This window comes from Trachinotus anak, unplaced genomic scaffold (genome assembly GCF_046630095.1).
Source record: "Trachinotus anak isolate AG129_WGS33_773 ecotype Australia unplaced genomic scaffold, CSIRO_AGI_Tana_v1 ptg000031l, whole genome shotgun sequence".
In the NCBI taxonomy this organism is placed as follows: domain Eukaryota; kingdom Metazoa; phylum Chordata; class Actinopteri; order Carangiformes; family Carangidae; genus Trachinotus; species Trachinotus anak.
The window spans coordinates 43,136-59,782 of NW_027273882.1; the positions used below are offsets into that span (position 1 = coordinate 43,136).

A 16,647-nucleotide genomic window follows, 5' to 3' on the forward strand; every position below is an offset into this window, starting at 1 on the left:
ACACAAGCAGCCTGAGGTGAGAGTTTCATTTGTTTTCCATGAATATATTTTCAGTTTGTTTTCTTTTAAGATATTAATGCTTTGCAGAAAATTAAACCCTCTTATGGCATCGCTGGAAATGAGCGGGATTATCTCATCCTCGTCCTCAGCAGATATTTCACATGGTTTGAGGAAAAAAAAAAAAAGATTTTATGAATAAATGTGAGACTGAATTAACTGCTAAAACGGACATTGCTAGTGTACTCTGAAAAAGCCTTATAACAGTCTACATGGACAGTTTTACAATGATAACAACATATTCATGCTTCATCAACAGCAGAGTAAAGAGTGCGTTTCTTTCTTTTATCTGGGCAACTTTAGAGACAGGAATTTATTTATTGTAACGTAAAGATCGATTTGGCTACAAGCTACAGTTTATTTGGGAGTTTATTAGATGTTCTGTAGTAGAAACACATTTGTGTATGCCACGGTGTTTGCAGTACGAGGACACAACACTATATCCCCCCCCATCAGCCTCTTTGTTTGAATGAATGATTTATATCATTCTGTTTGCTTCTCCTCTGGCTTAACAACCATTCCTGGAACAACCCCCCCCCCCCCCGGCAATCTTTTAACTTTTGAATGCTGTGATATATCAAATATTGCCCGACTCAAATTATTTATATGGCAAAGATCTTTTTCCTACTTTCCTTTGGAGCAGAACAATTCCTGAAAATCCCTTTGTGATGGAAACAAAAAAAAAAAAAAAAAAAGGCTGGCATCAAGTGGAAGGAGAAATCGAGGGGGGTGAAGTGGGTGGGAGGTGGGGGGTGGGGGGTTGGGAGGGGTTGAGATGATGGCTCACAGCTTTGGCAGATTGCATTCAATTTAAAAAAAATCCAAGAGTGATCTTGATATTTATTTCAGAGCCAGCACAGGTCCTGTGGGGTGCTTTAAGTGTTTTAAGTGAAACCAATCTCAAACCCCTGGGACACTGAGACAGAGATGGAGGGGGTGGGGTGGGGTGGGGGGTTCAAACAAGATGCCCAAAAACCTTCGTTGCCTTGTCTTTATCACTGCTCCCTTTCTCTCTCTCTCTCCCTCCCTCTCAAACACCCACATAACCATCAGAAATCACACAAACCCCTCCTGCTTCAAGAAATAGAGTAGTCTAGATACCTCCATTTAATCACACTTTTTTTTTCTCCACACCTCACATCTTCTTTTCCAGCCATTGATGTCTCAGTTCATCTTTGCATTTTCTCTCTCGCTCATAAATATGATACGTGAGGAACATACAAATATTAACACACGCGTAGGGACCAGTTAGCATGATGTGTGTGTGTGTGTGTGTGTGTGTGTGTGTGTGTGTGTGTGTGTGTATGCACAAAATATACACAAAAACACGAACACACTCAGGCACAATGACAAACCTCAACTTGCAGGCTTCCCAGAGGCAGATGCCTCATTTGTCGTAGTTGCATGCAGTTTCCTCATTTAGAGCAGGTGAACTGCAAACTCTACTGAGCCGGCTGCTGTGTGTATATCCGTGTGTGTTTACACAAATATATTCATTTTCACTGCATCAGTATTCACACCAGCTCTCCACCTGCGCATAATTCCATAATGCCTCTGATAATGTAGCACCCTGAAAAACGACATCTCTCTTTCTCTTCTCACCTCCTCTCAATCACTCATCCTTTTTTCCCCAGCATTCCTCTTACCGCACACACAAACACACACTGCTATCCATCTGGTGATGGACGTGTGCTGCGGCTGCTTGTGTACAGTGGAACTCCACTGTTTATACATATCATATACATCTGATTAGCCCTAATGAGATTAGCACTGACCTGTTATTCACCATGCATCGCTGGGTTGCAGCTGCCAGGCAGAGAGCAACAACACCCACACACACACACACACACACACACACACACACACACACACACACACACACACACACACAAACACACACACCGTCTCATACATATGCACTCTCTCTCTCACACACACACACGCACACACATATATTGGCAGTATTGCCATCAGCGTCAGAGTCACAATGTCAGCGGGAGAGAGAGAAGCTCATTGTTTTCTCGGAGCTGAAGTCACTCTGCCCTCAGATCACAGACAGACCCATGGGGTTTGATGATTTGATAGAAGACGGGGGTAATTATTCATTTCATTCCATAGTTTATATGTATTTGTGCCGCTTCACTGCACAGCCGGTGCAAGTATCACAGTCACCAATTCTTCTGTCAGATAAATTGCTGCTTTTCCAAACTTTATGATTTTTGGCTATTAAATCTTCAGAGTCTTTTATAAAAAAAAAAAAGAAACACAAAATTATAATTTCGACTCAGATACCACCCCCACTGAGTGACTTACTGTATTTGTTTTATCTGCCAAGATGAAATTCTCATGAGGGACATGGACACTGGTGGGAAATGTCTGTACATAATTAGTGAAGAATTTTAACTGCAGCAGAAAGCCTCAGTGAGATGCTCGGCCACTCGCTTTTTGACAATTAGATGAGAGGAGTAATACCACTCTCTTGTTTGAAGCTGGAGCCAGCAGCTGCTTAGCTTAGCTTAGCATAATGACTGGAAACAGGAGGGAAACAAATAGCCTGTCTCCAGGCTGTTTGTCATTTTCTTTTTTTTCCTTTTTTTTTTTTTTTGTTATCCAGAGACAACTGTTTCCTAACATCTCCTGGCTCCAGTTTCAGATTGAACAAACAGATATGACTGTTAGACATATATTTTCCAAAATGCTGAACTATTCCTTTAAAGTCCAGTGTTCACAGATGTTTACAAATGTTATATGATTTCTGATACCTCAACTGTCTCAACATAGTTATGTCTTTTCTGCCTTTATTTCTTTTGGATTAGTAGTCTTTTTCTGAGTCTTACTCTTCTGTTTATTCAGTAATTTAAGATTAGGCCTTTGCTAATGTATTAACTGAATTGTAATTTCAAGATGTAACCATGTGTTTCTGGCACTGGTGCATTACATGAGATCCTGGGCAATAAAAACTGTGTCACTTCGTTGAGAAGTTTCACTTTAGCACAAAAAAATGAAATGATGAGAGTTGAAAAACCCTGAAATGTGACATGCGTGATTTATGGGGTATATTATGGCTGTTTCAGGCTTCCTAGCAGAGAAGGGAGACCGGGCAGTGTCAGATAATTTTGCTGGGGAAAAAAAAGCCCTCAGGTGACTGAGGCTCACTGTAGTGTCATCTCGCTCTCTGTCCATAACTTTTCCTCTCCGTCTCGCTCCGTCTTTTTCTTTCTGACCGCCTATAATCTGCCCCAGTCCCTTTCTCGCCGCCCCCCTCCTCCCTTCCGTTCACTTCTATCTCTCCCTCCTTTCATCCCTTTTGTATTTCTTTCAGTGTCTTATCCAGTAGCTCTCTCCAGTATTTCACTGAGCTGTGTGTGCACGTTGCTCACTCACAGTGTGGGTATATGGGGTGGCTTTGCCAGTGCCGTCACTGTCATTTTTCCTCTTTTTCTTTTGTGCGTTGGAGGTTTAATCCCTTTCTCACATTGCATTTCCACATGCTGAGGCAACAGAGCAGCCGTGTTGCATTTTTTTTTTTTTTTTTACAATGCGTTTTTTTGTCACAGGGAAGTAAGACTGGCTTCCTCTGAGGAGGACCCCTGGGTAACACATCCATTGATTTATGGATTTATGTGAAAGCACATTCATGGCTTTATTGTAGATTTAAGTGCACTTTAAAGGGGGATAAAGAACTATACTGCAGAGAATTTTGGTTTTAAAGAGAGGGAGTCCTGTGGGAGTGATGAGAGAGTGAGCAGAACTGTTTGATGTATGTCTATATATATCTATTCAGTATTGATATTGTGTTATTAAAGTAGCCTCATCTTATCAAATACTGACAGATGCTTTAATGTCAAAAAGCCTCCACTCTGACCTTACATTATACTTTTGTCAGTGTCTAAGTGATCTCTGTGTTTCAAGAAGAACTTTTCACATCCCTGTAACCTTATAGTTCTCCCTGTAAAGCTAAAAGGACATTTTTGAACTTGGGAAAAAAAAAAAAAGCCAGAACGGTAGAGACACTTTGTGACCTCATGGAACTTCGAAAACAAACAATTTGTTTACATAGCTAAATGGGTAAAGCAGTTCAAACATGCACAGACTGCTCGTGCTAGCTATCTAGTTCATTCTTCTGTTTGTCCCAAACAAACCACTGCTGCCACTGCCAGAAACACACTCTTGCATACCAGATTTCCCCCCATAAAGATGTCTGATATTGGGTGAAAGAAAAAGTAATAAAGTTTAAGTACATAAAATTAAGAGTCCACAGCTGCTCTGTGGGGCTGTATTTAGGACATCAGAGTACTAACATGCCCACGGTCACAATGCTAATGTGCTGATGTTTAGCACAATGTTTACCATCTTAGTTTAGCATTTTAGCATGCTAACATTTGCTGATTAGCACTAAACACAGATGGAGATGTGACTTTTGTGGGTATTTGGTCAGAAAGCAAAATTCAAAATCTGACCTGCTGCTAGATGAAATGTCAGGGGATCATCAGAGTTACTACAATTCATCCTGAGGTGAGCAGGAATGTGTGCACTGCTTTTTCATAAGAATGCGTCCAATATTTAGTGAGACGATTCACTTTAAACCAAAAATGACCATCTCATGCTAATGCGAGGTGTAGGACAGTGTCAGTTGGATCCATCCTCTGGAGGCCATGAATATGTGTACAAAAGTTTGTGGTAAACCATCCAGTAGTTTGTTGAGATAGTTCAGTCTGGACCAAAATGGTGGACTGAATGACTGACAAACTGACATTGCCACCCCTAGAGCCATGCCGCTAGTGTGGCTAAAAATGTCACAGACTGTTACTGTAAGTGACTGAGAAACAATATGGCATGTGCCAAACTGAGTCCTCGGAGCAGTGGTGTCCCACCAGACCCTTCAGGCAACAGCATGCTGTTGGCAGCACTGTCCACTTCAGAGTCCACCCTAATTAGCGCCACGCTGCCTAACCTACATCTGATTAAGTGGCTGTTTAACATGATGGCCTTTCTTCATATTTAATCAGCCTCCAGCCAAATTTAGCTAAAGAGGCTGGTAGGTGCCCCACTCCACGGGTTTTTCCTCCCCTTAGTTCATTAGTTACTCTGTCCAAATTTTCCACAGTGACAAAGCTTTTACTATTCAAGCCCCTTGAAAACAAGCCAAGACATGGGTTGTGATTAAATGGTGAGACACTTAAGAACTAGGCTTCATCGGCAACAACCACCAGATAAAGCTGGACTCTACAGAGTGGAGGAGGAGAGGAGAGTTTGTTGGAGGGCTAAACAGTCCTTCGCATTTCGCTACCATCTGGTGGAGAGGATGCAGGCAGTATGGAGGGAGTCCACACTTGATTTATAGTGTAAACAAAACAGGCAGTGTTAATTACATCTGGGTTGCAGCTAAACAGTGGGCATTTCGCAGGGGTCTCTCCAGATTACCCGGGTAGAATGATGCTATCAGTTTCAAAAAATGCCCAGGATCATCTTTTTGTTCACTGCATGCTGATATTTCATGCGACTGCATGTGCACTAACTTGTTATTTTTAAACTGCAATAATGGAGCAACAGTACAGCATGAATTCCTCCTTGTTTTCCACGTGTGCATAGGAGAGATGTGCTTTTTGCAAGCATTTCTTAACAGCTGTGTTAGTCATTTCTTTTGTGTGCATGACTATGCATTGGTACGTATAAGTAAGTTTACTGTGGTAGTGGACGCATTCAGACCCTTTACACAGAAGAAAATAAAAGTAGCACTATCACATATTCCATTTCAAGTAAGTCTTGGACCGGAAAGGCCCCTTTCAAAGGGTCCTATTATCATATTATTGGATCATTAATACTGATGCAATAATGTGTAAGTGGTCTTTTAATGTTGTGGTTGGTCGTGGTGGAGCTCATTTTAAATATTTTATATACTGTTGGGGAATGCACTGCATAACAAGGCATCTTTTACGCTTTATCTCAATATGGAGTGACCACTAACAATAACTGCACAAATAAATACAGTGGAGTATAAAGCACATCTATACATACTGTGCATTGTATGTGTGTGTATGTGTGGCTGTGGGCGGACCAGCCTCCCCAAGGATGATAGTTTGCCAAGGCCAGCCAATATCCCTGAGCAAGAGTGTGACCATGACACACACAGCCCCTGCTGGCTGCATCAGCCTCCAGGGGCTGATTGTATGATAGTGATCTGATGATGGTTGTAGTCCCTGATTGCAAAGGCTTTTATTGTCCTATATAACATCAGCAGGCGCCCACTTGCATTATTCTGTCTGTCGTGTCAATGGTGCACGTGCGTGTGTGGCTTACAGGGTTCAGGATTGTGTTTGGTGGTGTTTTGTTGTTTTAACCTATTTGTATTGTATTATTGTTTTCCCCCTTTTTACAGCTTAGTTTATGAACATGTAAAGACAATAAATAAAAGAGACATTTAAGTAAAATGTGTTGGAGGGAGCAAAATCAAAGGAAAAAACAGATAATACATGCCTCCTTTTAAATTCCTCCTCTCCCTCTGCCTGTTCCCGCTCACAAAAGGCTTCTATGGACCGAGGGAGTACTGGTGCTAATAATGTTGATGCTGTGCCAAGCCCAGCTGGTGGTGCCCGGCACAGGGCATCGAGTGTCTGCTCTCCACAGTCGCTGTCTTTAAAAGGCTCTCTCCTCTGCCAACTGGGATCAGAGGGAGTGAGATCACATTGCTATAATGAACGCAACCAACCTGTGAGTCTGTGTGGAGCTCACTCTGTAAGCTCGGTCCGTACTATATCAAACGCAACATCCAAACAAGACGTTATTCTATGGATTTGTCAAAGCACTGGGGAGCAGGTTACAATGACACTTAATTAAAGGCTGACATATACCAATATATATATATATATCTATGTATATTTGACAAGAAAAATCTATAACACAGAGAGAGATATTTGTTTTTTTTTTTTAAAAGATACAGACATAAAAAATGAACACAAGTAGCTCTTGAGGGGGATATTTTAAAGTTGCAGAATAATTTTGTATGTGCTCTCAGAAGACAGACTACAGTTACTGAACATATAATTCCTTGTAACTAATTGGCTGACATATGCATATGTCATATATGCAATATATCTGAGATAAGCTAAAAATGGCCATATCATTCATGCTGATGTATCGGTTGGCTGCTGAACCAAACAGAATCTGCTGCACAGAACTTCTATGTGTGGATATTTAGTGTGAGCGCATCCTGTGCACTGTAGAACTTATTTAAGCTGCAGGGTAAAGACTGAAATCAGTTTTGAACAAAATGCTGAATCTAATTTCCAGTGAAGTTTATTTGTGCAGTGATTCGTATCAGGCAGAATTACAGTATGTGTCCTGCATTCAGTATCATATTGACAGGGGAGCGCCAAATTTGGCTCAACACTCACACCGAGGACCCTCATTTGGTTGAAATGCTGAATGCAGCTCTCAGGGAGAGGGATCCATGTGTCGGTATTCTCTTCCTATTGTCAGGCAGCCATGTGCTTCCCTGCAACAAACCCACTGGCACGGCCAAACTGGAGCCAAGTACCCCCCCCCCTCAGAGGACCACTAAACATGGGGAACTCAATCAGACATACTACAGTGTGTGCTCAGCGTGATTCACACTTACATACAGTACAGTATAAACACTCACTTGTATGTAAACATGCATGGTGAAACAGGCTCTAATCAGCTTGCAGGTTCCTCCATCCTGCTCTCAGTGTGTGGGCGGCTCCCTCTCTGCTCCCAGCAGTCCTTGTTAATGCAGCAAGGTGTCTGTTCTCTCCCCCTGTGTATTTCTCAGCAAACCTGCTTCCTCCTGTTTTCCCTTTCCATCTCCTTTTCATTTTCAGCACACAGTATCCCTAATTCAAGCCCGAACTGAAATAAAGTTTACTCAGCTCTTACTGTAGTTCTTAGTAAGTACACTTATTATGTATTCAGCTGTAACGTACTGCACTAAAATAATATTTAAGGCACAATCTGAAACACAGATGTAAACAAGTGGGTCATCACATCCAAAAGTCAAAATACCATAGTAAAACTTATACAACAAGTGCATTGCAATACTACAGTTCCAAAGAGACATGTGTCGACTGCTGGGGGAAGCGAACACGCCTTGAAAAGCAACTCTGTCACAAAAGCAAAAGAAGAAGAGAAACGTGTGTGTGTGCGTTTACGGTGTAACCAAGCAAACCATGGTTGACAGGATTCATCGTGTCACTACAGAGGTCTGATGAAGACGTCAACCAAACTTATGGTCACACGTTGTCTTTCACATTTTATCAAATGCATGCATGATTTGGATTTTGCTTTCAGAATAAAATCCAGGGGCCCGTTTCACAAAAAGCAATTTGTAAACGCTGCTTACGCACAGGCTGCAAATGGTGGCAGCGTCACGTTTCACAAATGACTCACGGATTTATCTGTGAGCTTCAACAGAGCACTGAAATGCACAGGCATGGGTTGCAGGTATGGGGGAAAAGGGGAGAGGGGTGAGGGGTGGGGGGATTATTTCATGCTGCAAATTTGGTGAAATGGAACCCAATCTGTGCATGCATCATTGAATCCTGCCTGCGTGGGCATGCAATTTGTATCCCCTTGGGGGGGGGGGCAACTATATAGGGATACAGTTACACAATGCAAACACACTGAAGAAACACCAGCATGAACAGCAATGTATAATGACAGTCTTATAAGACTAAATATGGAAAATACATCATGTTCTCACTTCATCATCTGTATGTCACCAAAGTTAACTTTCCTTGTGTAGCCTGTGCAGCCAAACACAGCTCTTTTATGACAGTACAGCTTTTTTTTTTTTTTTTTTAGGAGGAAGTGAAAAGGCAATTTAAAGTCGTGTGTTAGGAGCAAATGCTGTGTTGTTGTTTTTTTTAATCATTGTCATTAGCAATTATTTACAGTATCCTGGGAAAGTTTGCTGAGCATGCATGTTCCTGTGCTGAACTGAAGTTAAGTTTCTTGCTCAAGGATACGTTTGCAATAGCTGCTGACGGAGAGGGAGAAAACAGAGTCATAGCGGTTTGGAAGTATGTTAAGTATCTCCATGTGTTTGTTGTTTTTCCAATTCATTTCGCCTGCGTTAGTCTCGCATGCTTTTTATGCTGCCCCATGTGAGCTGAAGGAGCAGCCCCATCATGCCATTCACATTACACAAACAACCTCTCTCTATTAATAACAGAGTCATTATTAGGAGCTATTACACCAGAATTTTCAATTGTGTTGAGGACACTGGAGAACATCCAGTCCTCTGTTGTGGTAATTATAGCTCAATGAAATGTAGACATAAATGAAATGATGCAGATGTAGAAAATATCTGGCCCTAAAGCTTCAGTGAGCCGTACAACTGGGAAACTGTTTTCTTTTTTCCTCAATTAAATCCAAGTCTATACTTAGTTCAGCAAATGGGGATTTAAAAGAATTCCAATTACAACAAAGCGTTAAAACCAAATATCTCATTAGCTGCAGGCAATAATTATACACAGATGGGACAAAATAACAATCAGATTAGATGCGAAAATATCTAATCTGTATATCTATCTATCTGTACACAGGTTTGGGGTCTCTAACTGCTGTTAATTCACACGAGTTACAACAGTTTGAGTTATAAATTACTCCAGGGATATGGTTAAAGAGTCGTCAGATGATGAAACAGACGATATCATCCGCAGTTGCACGTCCACACACAAACGAACTGGACTAATTAGCATCCCTAGACTTATTATGCATCGCTGTGTGTCAGAGATGCCTCTGACAAACAGAGTTAAGAGGCAGAGGCCCAGTGTGTTTGTGTCTGCTAGTCAGCTTTGGCCGAAGAGGGACTTCTCATTATGCATTCTTCCCTGAGACAACACTCGGCCTCACCCAAGGCTCAGAGTGTCACTGTGATTATACACTACCCTGCATTAATGCGAGCCTAGTGGTGTGAAAAAACATCACATGCACCTCTCAACGCTCGGAACAACCCCACCCCCATCTTTCCTACCCGTTCTCCTAACCCACCCCCCCGCACTCCTCCTGCCGCCACCATTTCACCTACTGCACCTTCCTCCTCCTCCTCTTCCTCCTCCTCCCATCTCAGTCAATCAATCCCTCATGAAATCACAAGGTGACACGGACGGCGTTGTCCTGGTAACCATTGCTACACAACTGTTGCCTGGCCACCGAGCGCAAACAAGCCCAGAGCCCAGCGAGGCTTCTGTGTTGCAGAGAATGACAAGGTATGAGAGAGAGGAAATAAAAGGCTGGAGGGAGGGTCGCGGGTGGAAGGTCACACACTGGCTGCCGCAGCCCTCCTACACTTTCATTTAATGATACCCTTCAAGGTGGCTTCTCTGCCCAGAGCGCCGCAGCATAAATGTCGGGCAAATCTACAAATTAATTAGACACATTTGAGTTGCAGAGAAACCAAACATTATTCTATCCCATGCATTCATAATGGAGATACAGGCTATTTTTTTTAAAACTGCTCCTCGATTATGCCTCATTATACCATCAAAATCACAATGTGTATATTCTCGGTGCTATCTCTTCATTCACTCATTATAAAAGAATCCTCTTAGGGTGGATCACTCTACAGAAAAAAATACATCAGAGCTGGAATTTATAAATAGAGCGATCTAATTAAGTACTTTATCAAGCTTGCGCAAGGCTTTGGACGTATTATTTATTATTTAACGGTGGTTCTAGTCCAGTGAGATATGTCAATATGTAGTATAGGATCTGACAAAATGATTCATGCAATGCTAATTAATCAATTCAACATTCTCTACTAATATCCATTAATTTCCGGTGGAGGGAAAAAAAAAAAAAAAAAAAAAAAAAAAAACACTAGTGATTTAACATCTTTGTGCATTGCATTAATCTTTTTGCATACATAACTGCTTTGCTTGTTTTTCTGCACTGGATTGCTGCACAGGAAGGAGGATGCACATATGAAGAGTTTGTGAGGGATAAAATATGATGTTTCTGTCATGCCAGCAGTGTGTGCTGCATGTTTCTGACAAGATATTACAGTAAACTGTGACATGTTTACAAGGCTTTGTATTTAGGAAAGTGAAGTTAAAACACATTTATTTCCATGACTGAGTGTTTGTTTTTATTTTTGAATGTATGTCAGAAGGCTGTGATTGATATATGAATAGGCATCAGGCACCGTATCTAATCTGAAGACCTGTCTTCAAGTCTTTGATGTAAAGACGCTGCTTTCATTACACAGATTTCTCATAGCAGATCTTAAATCTGCCAAGAAGAAAGAAACACTGGCTGAAAGAAGGAAAAAAAAAAAAAAAAAAGGTGTTTGTCTGCATGGAAGGTGTCGTGAGGGAAGGGGGGGAGGTAAATGGACTGTTTACAACAAGAGACACAGAGAGGGACCTTGAACGTCCATGACGAGCTCCATTCCCGTTTTCACTTTCAAATCACCTTATCCAATGCTTTTTTGGATGGCATCCTAAAAAACCAAGGCCATAATTTCCATCCAATTTGCTCCCTCTCTCTGCATGAACACTGACAGATTGTCATATTTTGGCCACGCTCCCAGAGGAGAGTTGTGAGAGGCAGGAGGGCAGATAAACGGCTATTACCATTCACACCGGCTCATTACTGAGCATTTAGACCCAGGAGCACCAGCCCAAAAGCTCCACGCAGAGGGTGTTCATGCTGCTCCCATACCCACCCCAGGAGCCCTGAACCATGGAAACTGTGATTGACAACTCATGTTCCAATTGTATTTTTCAAAACAATGATGTATTTGATCTACCATCATGTATATCTTCATAAAGATCATTTTATTCAAACACAAGTGTCTGCAGCATAATATCCCCATAGGTGCAGTTATGTTACATATGGCTTTCAATTATTTTCTTCACTTGGCGATAGAGGAGTGAAGCAGTGGTAAAAGCATGTCTTTTGCATGCACAGCACAACACGTGCGTTACGTAAGCAGCATAAAAACGTTTAAGCCTACCGTCATGAATCCATCCAGCAGGCCTGAGTCCGGTTTGGGCGGGGCTTGTAGCCGCTCCATTGACCACTTCTCGATGATTGATGACACCTGAGAGTTTTCTGTGTTGAGGATGCGGAACCCAGTCATGTTGACTCCACTGTAACGATACGGTTCCATGTCCAGGGCAAAGAGGTCCTGGAAGCATAAAGATGAAAGTCTAGATGTGTTTGAGCTGCAGAAATAATTAATTTTTCATCTTTGGTTGTGTGCTGCTTTATTTTCTTAACATCTACCACCCTTAATAATTTAGGAATCATTTCTAAAAGCTATTTGAGTGGCAGCTTTAGCAAAAGAAGTGAGAACAGAAGAGTACAGTCGAAGGTATTTCAGGAGTTATTTTATCTCATGCTGAGGCAGTAGCCTTGATTAAGGCGAGGCTTTCAAGGTTACAGGCAGGCTTTTGGTGGACTGCCATCTATCATGTGGAAGTGAAAGGACAACCCAATTGTCCTGCATACAGCATGTCTGGCATCTCACCAGGCAGATGTCTCTGGGACGCTACAACACAGTTGACAGAGCAACAGCAGGTGATGGACGCAGAGTGGGGTGTGCCATGGTCAATGTTTGCAGTCCTATTCCGAAAGCAGCATGCATGGCTTGGTACCAGTATACACCAGCTTTGGCCAGCACAGTGGCCTCCAACCTGCCAAACACTGGCGGATGTTAAAGTAGGCGTGTTGCCACCTCGACAAGCAGCAGCAGCAGTGGCATGCCGTTGAAACACACCTATAGTCACCATTCTCTTTCCTCTTCCAATGACATACCTGCTGTCATTCACTGCCCTTTCATCTAGCCTGGTTCTTATGTGGATGCACTAGGGATAGCTGCATGTCCTGTGTACTGTCTTTTTCAGGTCAGTTTTCTCCAACCTTTTCCTCACCCTTTTTGCAATTGCGCTCCAAACAACACAGCATGCCATTTATTTGTTAGAGCTATAATGGACCAAATGGGTGACAGTCTCATCTGCTCAGGGCTATTATCTGAGCTCTCTGTCTTCTTTTCTCTGTGCTCAGCGAAGATGTACTGCTTTTCCTCTGGAGCGTGGCAATCTTTGTAGTGGCTAGATCAAAGAACTTTGGAGAACTTCAATCGCTGCCAGAGTCAGAATAAAATATATCCAACTGCTTTTGTTTTCTACACTCAGGGTTGTGGACAGCCACGTGGGGTGAAAGGGTTGGTGCAGAATTTAGAAAATAAACAGAAGTTAAACTTCCACAACTGATACTTTAAATGCAAATAATATATTTATAATCAACTACATGACAATGAGTCAGCTTTTCAAGGCCATCTATTTCTATCACCAGAAAGTTGGGTCGTAGCTCAGGTTCAAGATACTTTGCAAAAAAAAAAAAAAAAAAGGATGTTTTTCTTTGACTGGCTCGTGGTTGAGTTATATTTAATTTTGTTCTCAGAGAAGAGAAAATGCTATCAGAAATTTTGCCTTGCAACAATCAAAAACAGGTAAGTGTAAGCACTGCAATAATCCCTGAAAACGAAAAACAATTCAAACCCCACACATTTCCAAGCCAATGGAGCTTTGCAAAAATGCAACAAACAACATGTATAATTACATTTTTTTCAATATAAAAGAAGTGTGTGTGTACTTACCAGAGTAGTGAAAATATAATGATAGTACTCTGTCATCATACCCATGGCCAGGGCCTACAGGGCGGAAAGAACACTGGGTAGTAAGTAAGAAAATCAAAGATTAATAGCTTTGTGATCTTATTACTGTGTTTGTTTTAATTCATTTTACTTTTATTTAACCTGTATAGTGATGTTGACATCACCTCCATGGCCAGGAAGGCAGCTGATGATGGGGATTTACATTTAAAGGGCACATCTAAAGCATTTTGACTTGCTGCTAATGACTGATTAATCGATTCATTGAATTAATATCACACCTAAAACGAGACGCACACAAGTACTAACACCTTAACTAAGTTTCCCTTCCATAGCCAGAACCAACAGCTGAGTGAGAAATTCAAATAACACATCTAAAGCTTCATTACCTGTTTTTTATAAAAAAAATGTTTTTTAATTAGATGTTTTTCACACAAAATGTGTTGTTTGTACTGATCTGATTTTGTTTATTTCACAGCCCCCTCTCAATGTGATAAGAAAAAAAATGTGCATATAAAAACTTTCAAAATTCCTTGTTATTCTAAGTGAGCATACTATTTTTACAGTCCAGAAAACACAGTGTGTGGTCACTGTGAATACAAGAATTGTTGGAAAGCGGTGTACACACCAACTTTAAGCCAGTCCTCTTCAGGAATGTGTTGTAGGATGCACTGAATTGAGCTGTTGACATGCAGTTTTTTTTTTTGTTTTCGTGCCCACTAAGTATTCACCATTAATAAATAATCATTCCAGTTGCTTCCTGTAGACACACAGCTGTATTGAGAATTCAAACAGCGCGATATACTCGTGAGAAGGCTTCAATTCAATAAGAACCCCTGCAGTTTTCATAAATAATCTGCCTCTGTTAAATGAATTTAACATGCCTGTGAGCAGAATTAGGCTTTCTAATTAAAAAACCTTTATTGTGCAATGGAGAGCATCCATTATGACGGGTCAGTAGTAGAGATCTAATATTCTGCAAAGAGATTAAAGCTGCACCGAGCAGAAAGTAGGTATCAGAAACATTTGCATCAGTGCTTAAAGAGAGAAAGGGTAATAAAAGGGAACGCATATGAACTTATTGTTTTAGTATAATGAATGAGTCTTTGTACTGAGGACTGAGCCTATGTTCTATAAGGGGACGTTATGTAAATTTTGGGACTGCAGCTAATTCAATTTTAATTAAATTCAGGAAACGCTGCGATAAAATTACCCATCTTTTTTCACACACATAGACTGTTCCATCAATTTTACTGCTATTACTGTTGGTGAACAGTGTTGAATACGGCTGCAACCAGTGATCAGTGTCATTATCAATTATTTCCTTGATTGATCATTTAGTCTATAAATGGAAAAAAAAAAGTAATAGTTGAATTTTTTTTTTTAATAACTGCACAGACAGCAAGGTTATGCTTTGAATTTGCTCTGACTGACAGTTGAAAACCTAGACGCATTCACAAAAAGTTCAGCGCTCCATATATAGTCCCCCAGGTTTGGTTTTCCAATGAATCTATCTGTCTGTTATGGCTCATTAAGGTGGACTCGTACCTGCTTTAGGATCCAGGCAGCCATCTCGTGTCCACAATCAAAGATGACATGGAACTCCTTTGCTTTCTTCATCTCCTTCAGAAGCGGCTTTGCGTCCTTGGTCTCAGTGGGCAGCTGTCGGATCTTCAAACGAATGTTGTATCGTGACGGCGCCTTGATCAGCTCCTGCAGTCGAATGAGTCCTGCAGACAAAGAGGATACATATAGCGTGAAAAATGAATTTTAAAAATGTAGCTACATAGTGTGTTTGATCTGCCGCCATTTTGAAGTATCGCTGATGCTGAAGAGGCCACAAAAAAAAAAAAACAGGATTCAGGTTTTCTCAGCAGAAAAAAAAGGCTCATATGCATGCCTTCCTAATCCACAGTCTATTGATCCTCCTACTCATGCCTGGCAAGCAAACAGACTGCTACAGACCTATCAAGAGAATTTAACACCAAGCCAGCACATTGCACTCTTTTATACCAAAAGCACAAAATAGAAAGAACCGCGATCTGCACCCTCCTACAGAAACTTCCAATCCCACAGACGGCTCCCGAACGTTGAATCGCTCTCATCTTGCATGATACCATACAGCAGTACGGAATAGGTTCAATTTTATCCTGATGGAAAGCCGTGGTCAATCCAGGCTCTCCTGTCTCTCTCACACACACTTCAAATGTGCTCTGATGAGAGCAGCTCTGTTTGCCCACCTTGTACTTGCCCCTAGGGAGCCCGACGCCGCCGTCGCATATTGAGCTACAATCTTCACCTTTCATTTCTCGACCACACGCTCAGGTAGAAAGCTCTTCGGGAGATACTGTGATGAGATTACAATGAGTTTCTCCCTCAGTAAAGAACTTCAGAGTCCAGGGATGAAAGAGGCTGGATTGATGGGAGAGATGATTACTTGTCATGGGTATAAAAATGGTTGGAGCGGTGAGGATAGTTTGAGAGGGAACTGGAGAGAGATAGGATTTTTTTTTTTCTTTTTTTTTTCGTGGAATCACTTTAAGATAGCTCAGCCTATTTTTTATTTTGAAATGAAGTGCTGTGTGAGCAGTTTAATGGTGTTACTGTGGAGTGGGGCTGGGTCTCCCTGAGGCCTACAGAAAGATTGGTGTGAAATAGGAACATGCAGGTCTTGTTGTGAAAGGTACTATTGTAGGGAGGAATACTGAACCTCCTAGAGCTTTCCTCAGGTAATCCCAAAAGATCCCTACTCTAGGGCATGTCTGCGTCTTCCTGTTTTTGTTCATCCTGACACTTTGGGAGGTGTTAAGCAAGAAAAAAAAAAAATCTGTCAAGGGAGCTCAACGTTTGGGTAACACTGTCAGCGTAGATGTTTGTGGGCTCTGGCTAATGCCTTCAGACTTTCCCCCTGGATCTTCTAACGGCTGTGTGTGAATATTTTATCCCCTCCG

General features: G+C 41.5%; 1 protein-coding gene across 2 annotated transcripts in view; it reads right to left on the reverse strand.

The window, feature by feature from the left end:
- Positions 1-16,647, reverse strand: part of LOC139612332 (glutamate receptor ionotropic, kainate 2-like) — a 59,443-nt gene that overhangs the window by 21,637 nt on the left and 21,159 nt on the right. For both annotated transcript variants that reach the window (XM_071467816.1, XM_071467817.1), the window contains exons 4-6: positions 15,245-15,426; positions 13,682-13,735; positions 12,035-12,208 (exon numbers count right to left, since the gene is read on the reverse strand). In XM_071467816.1, coding sequence (XP_071323917.1) covers positions 12,035-12,208; positions 13,682-13,735; positions 15,245-15,426 — 410 coding nt within the window. The remainder of the gene's footprint in view (positions 1-12,034; positions 12,209-13,681; positions 13,736-15,244; positions 15,427-16,647) is intronic.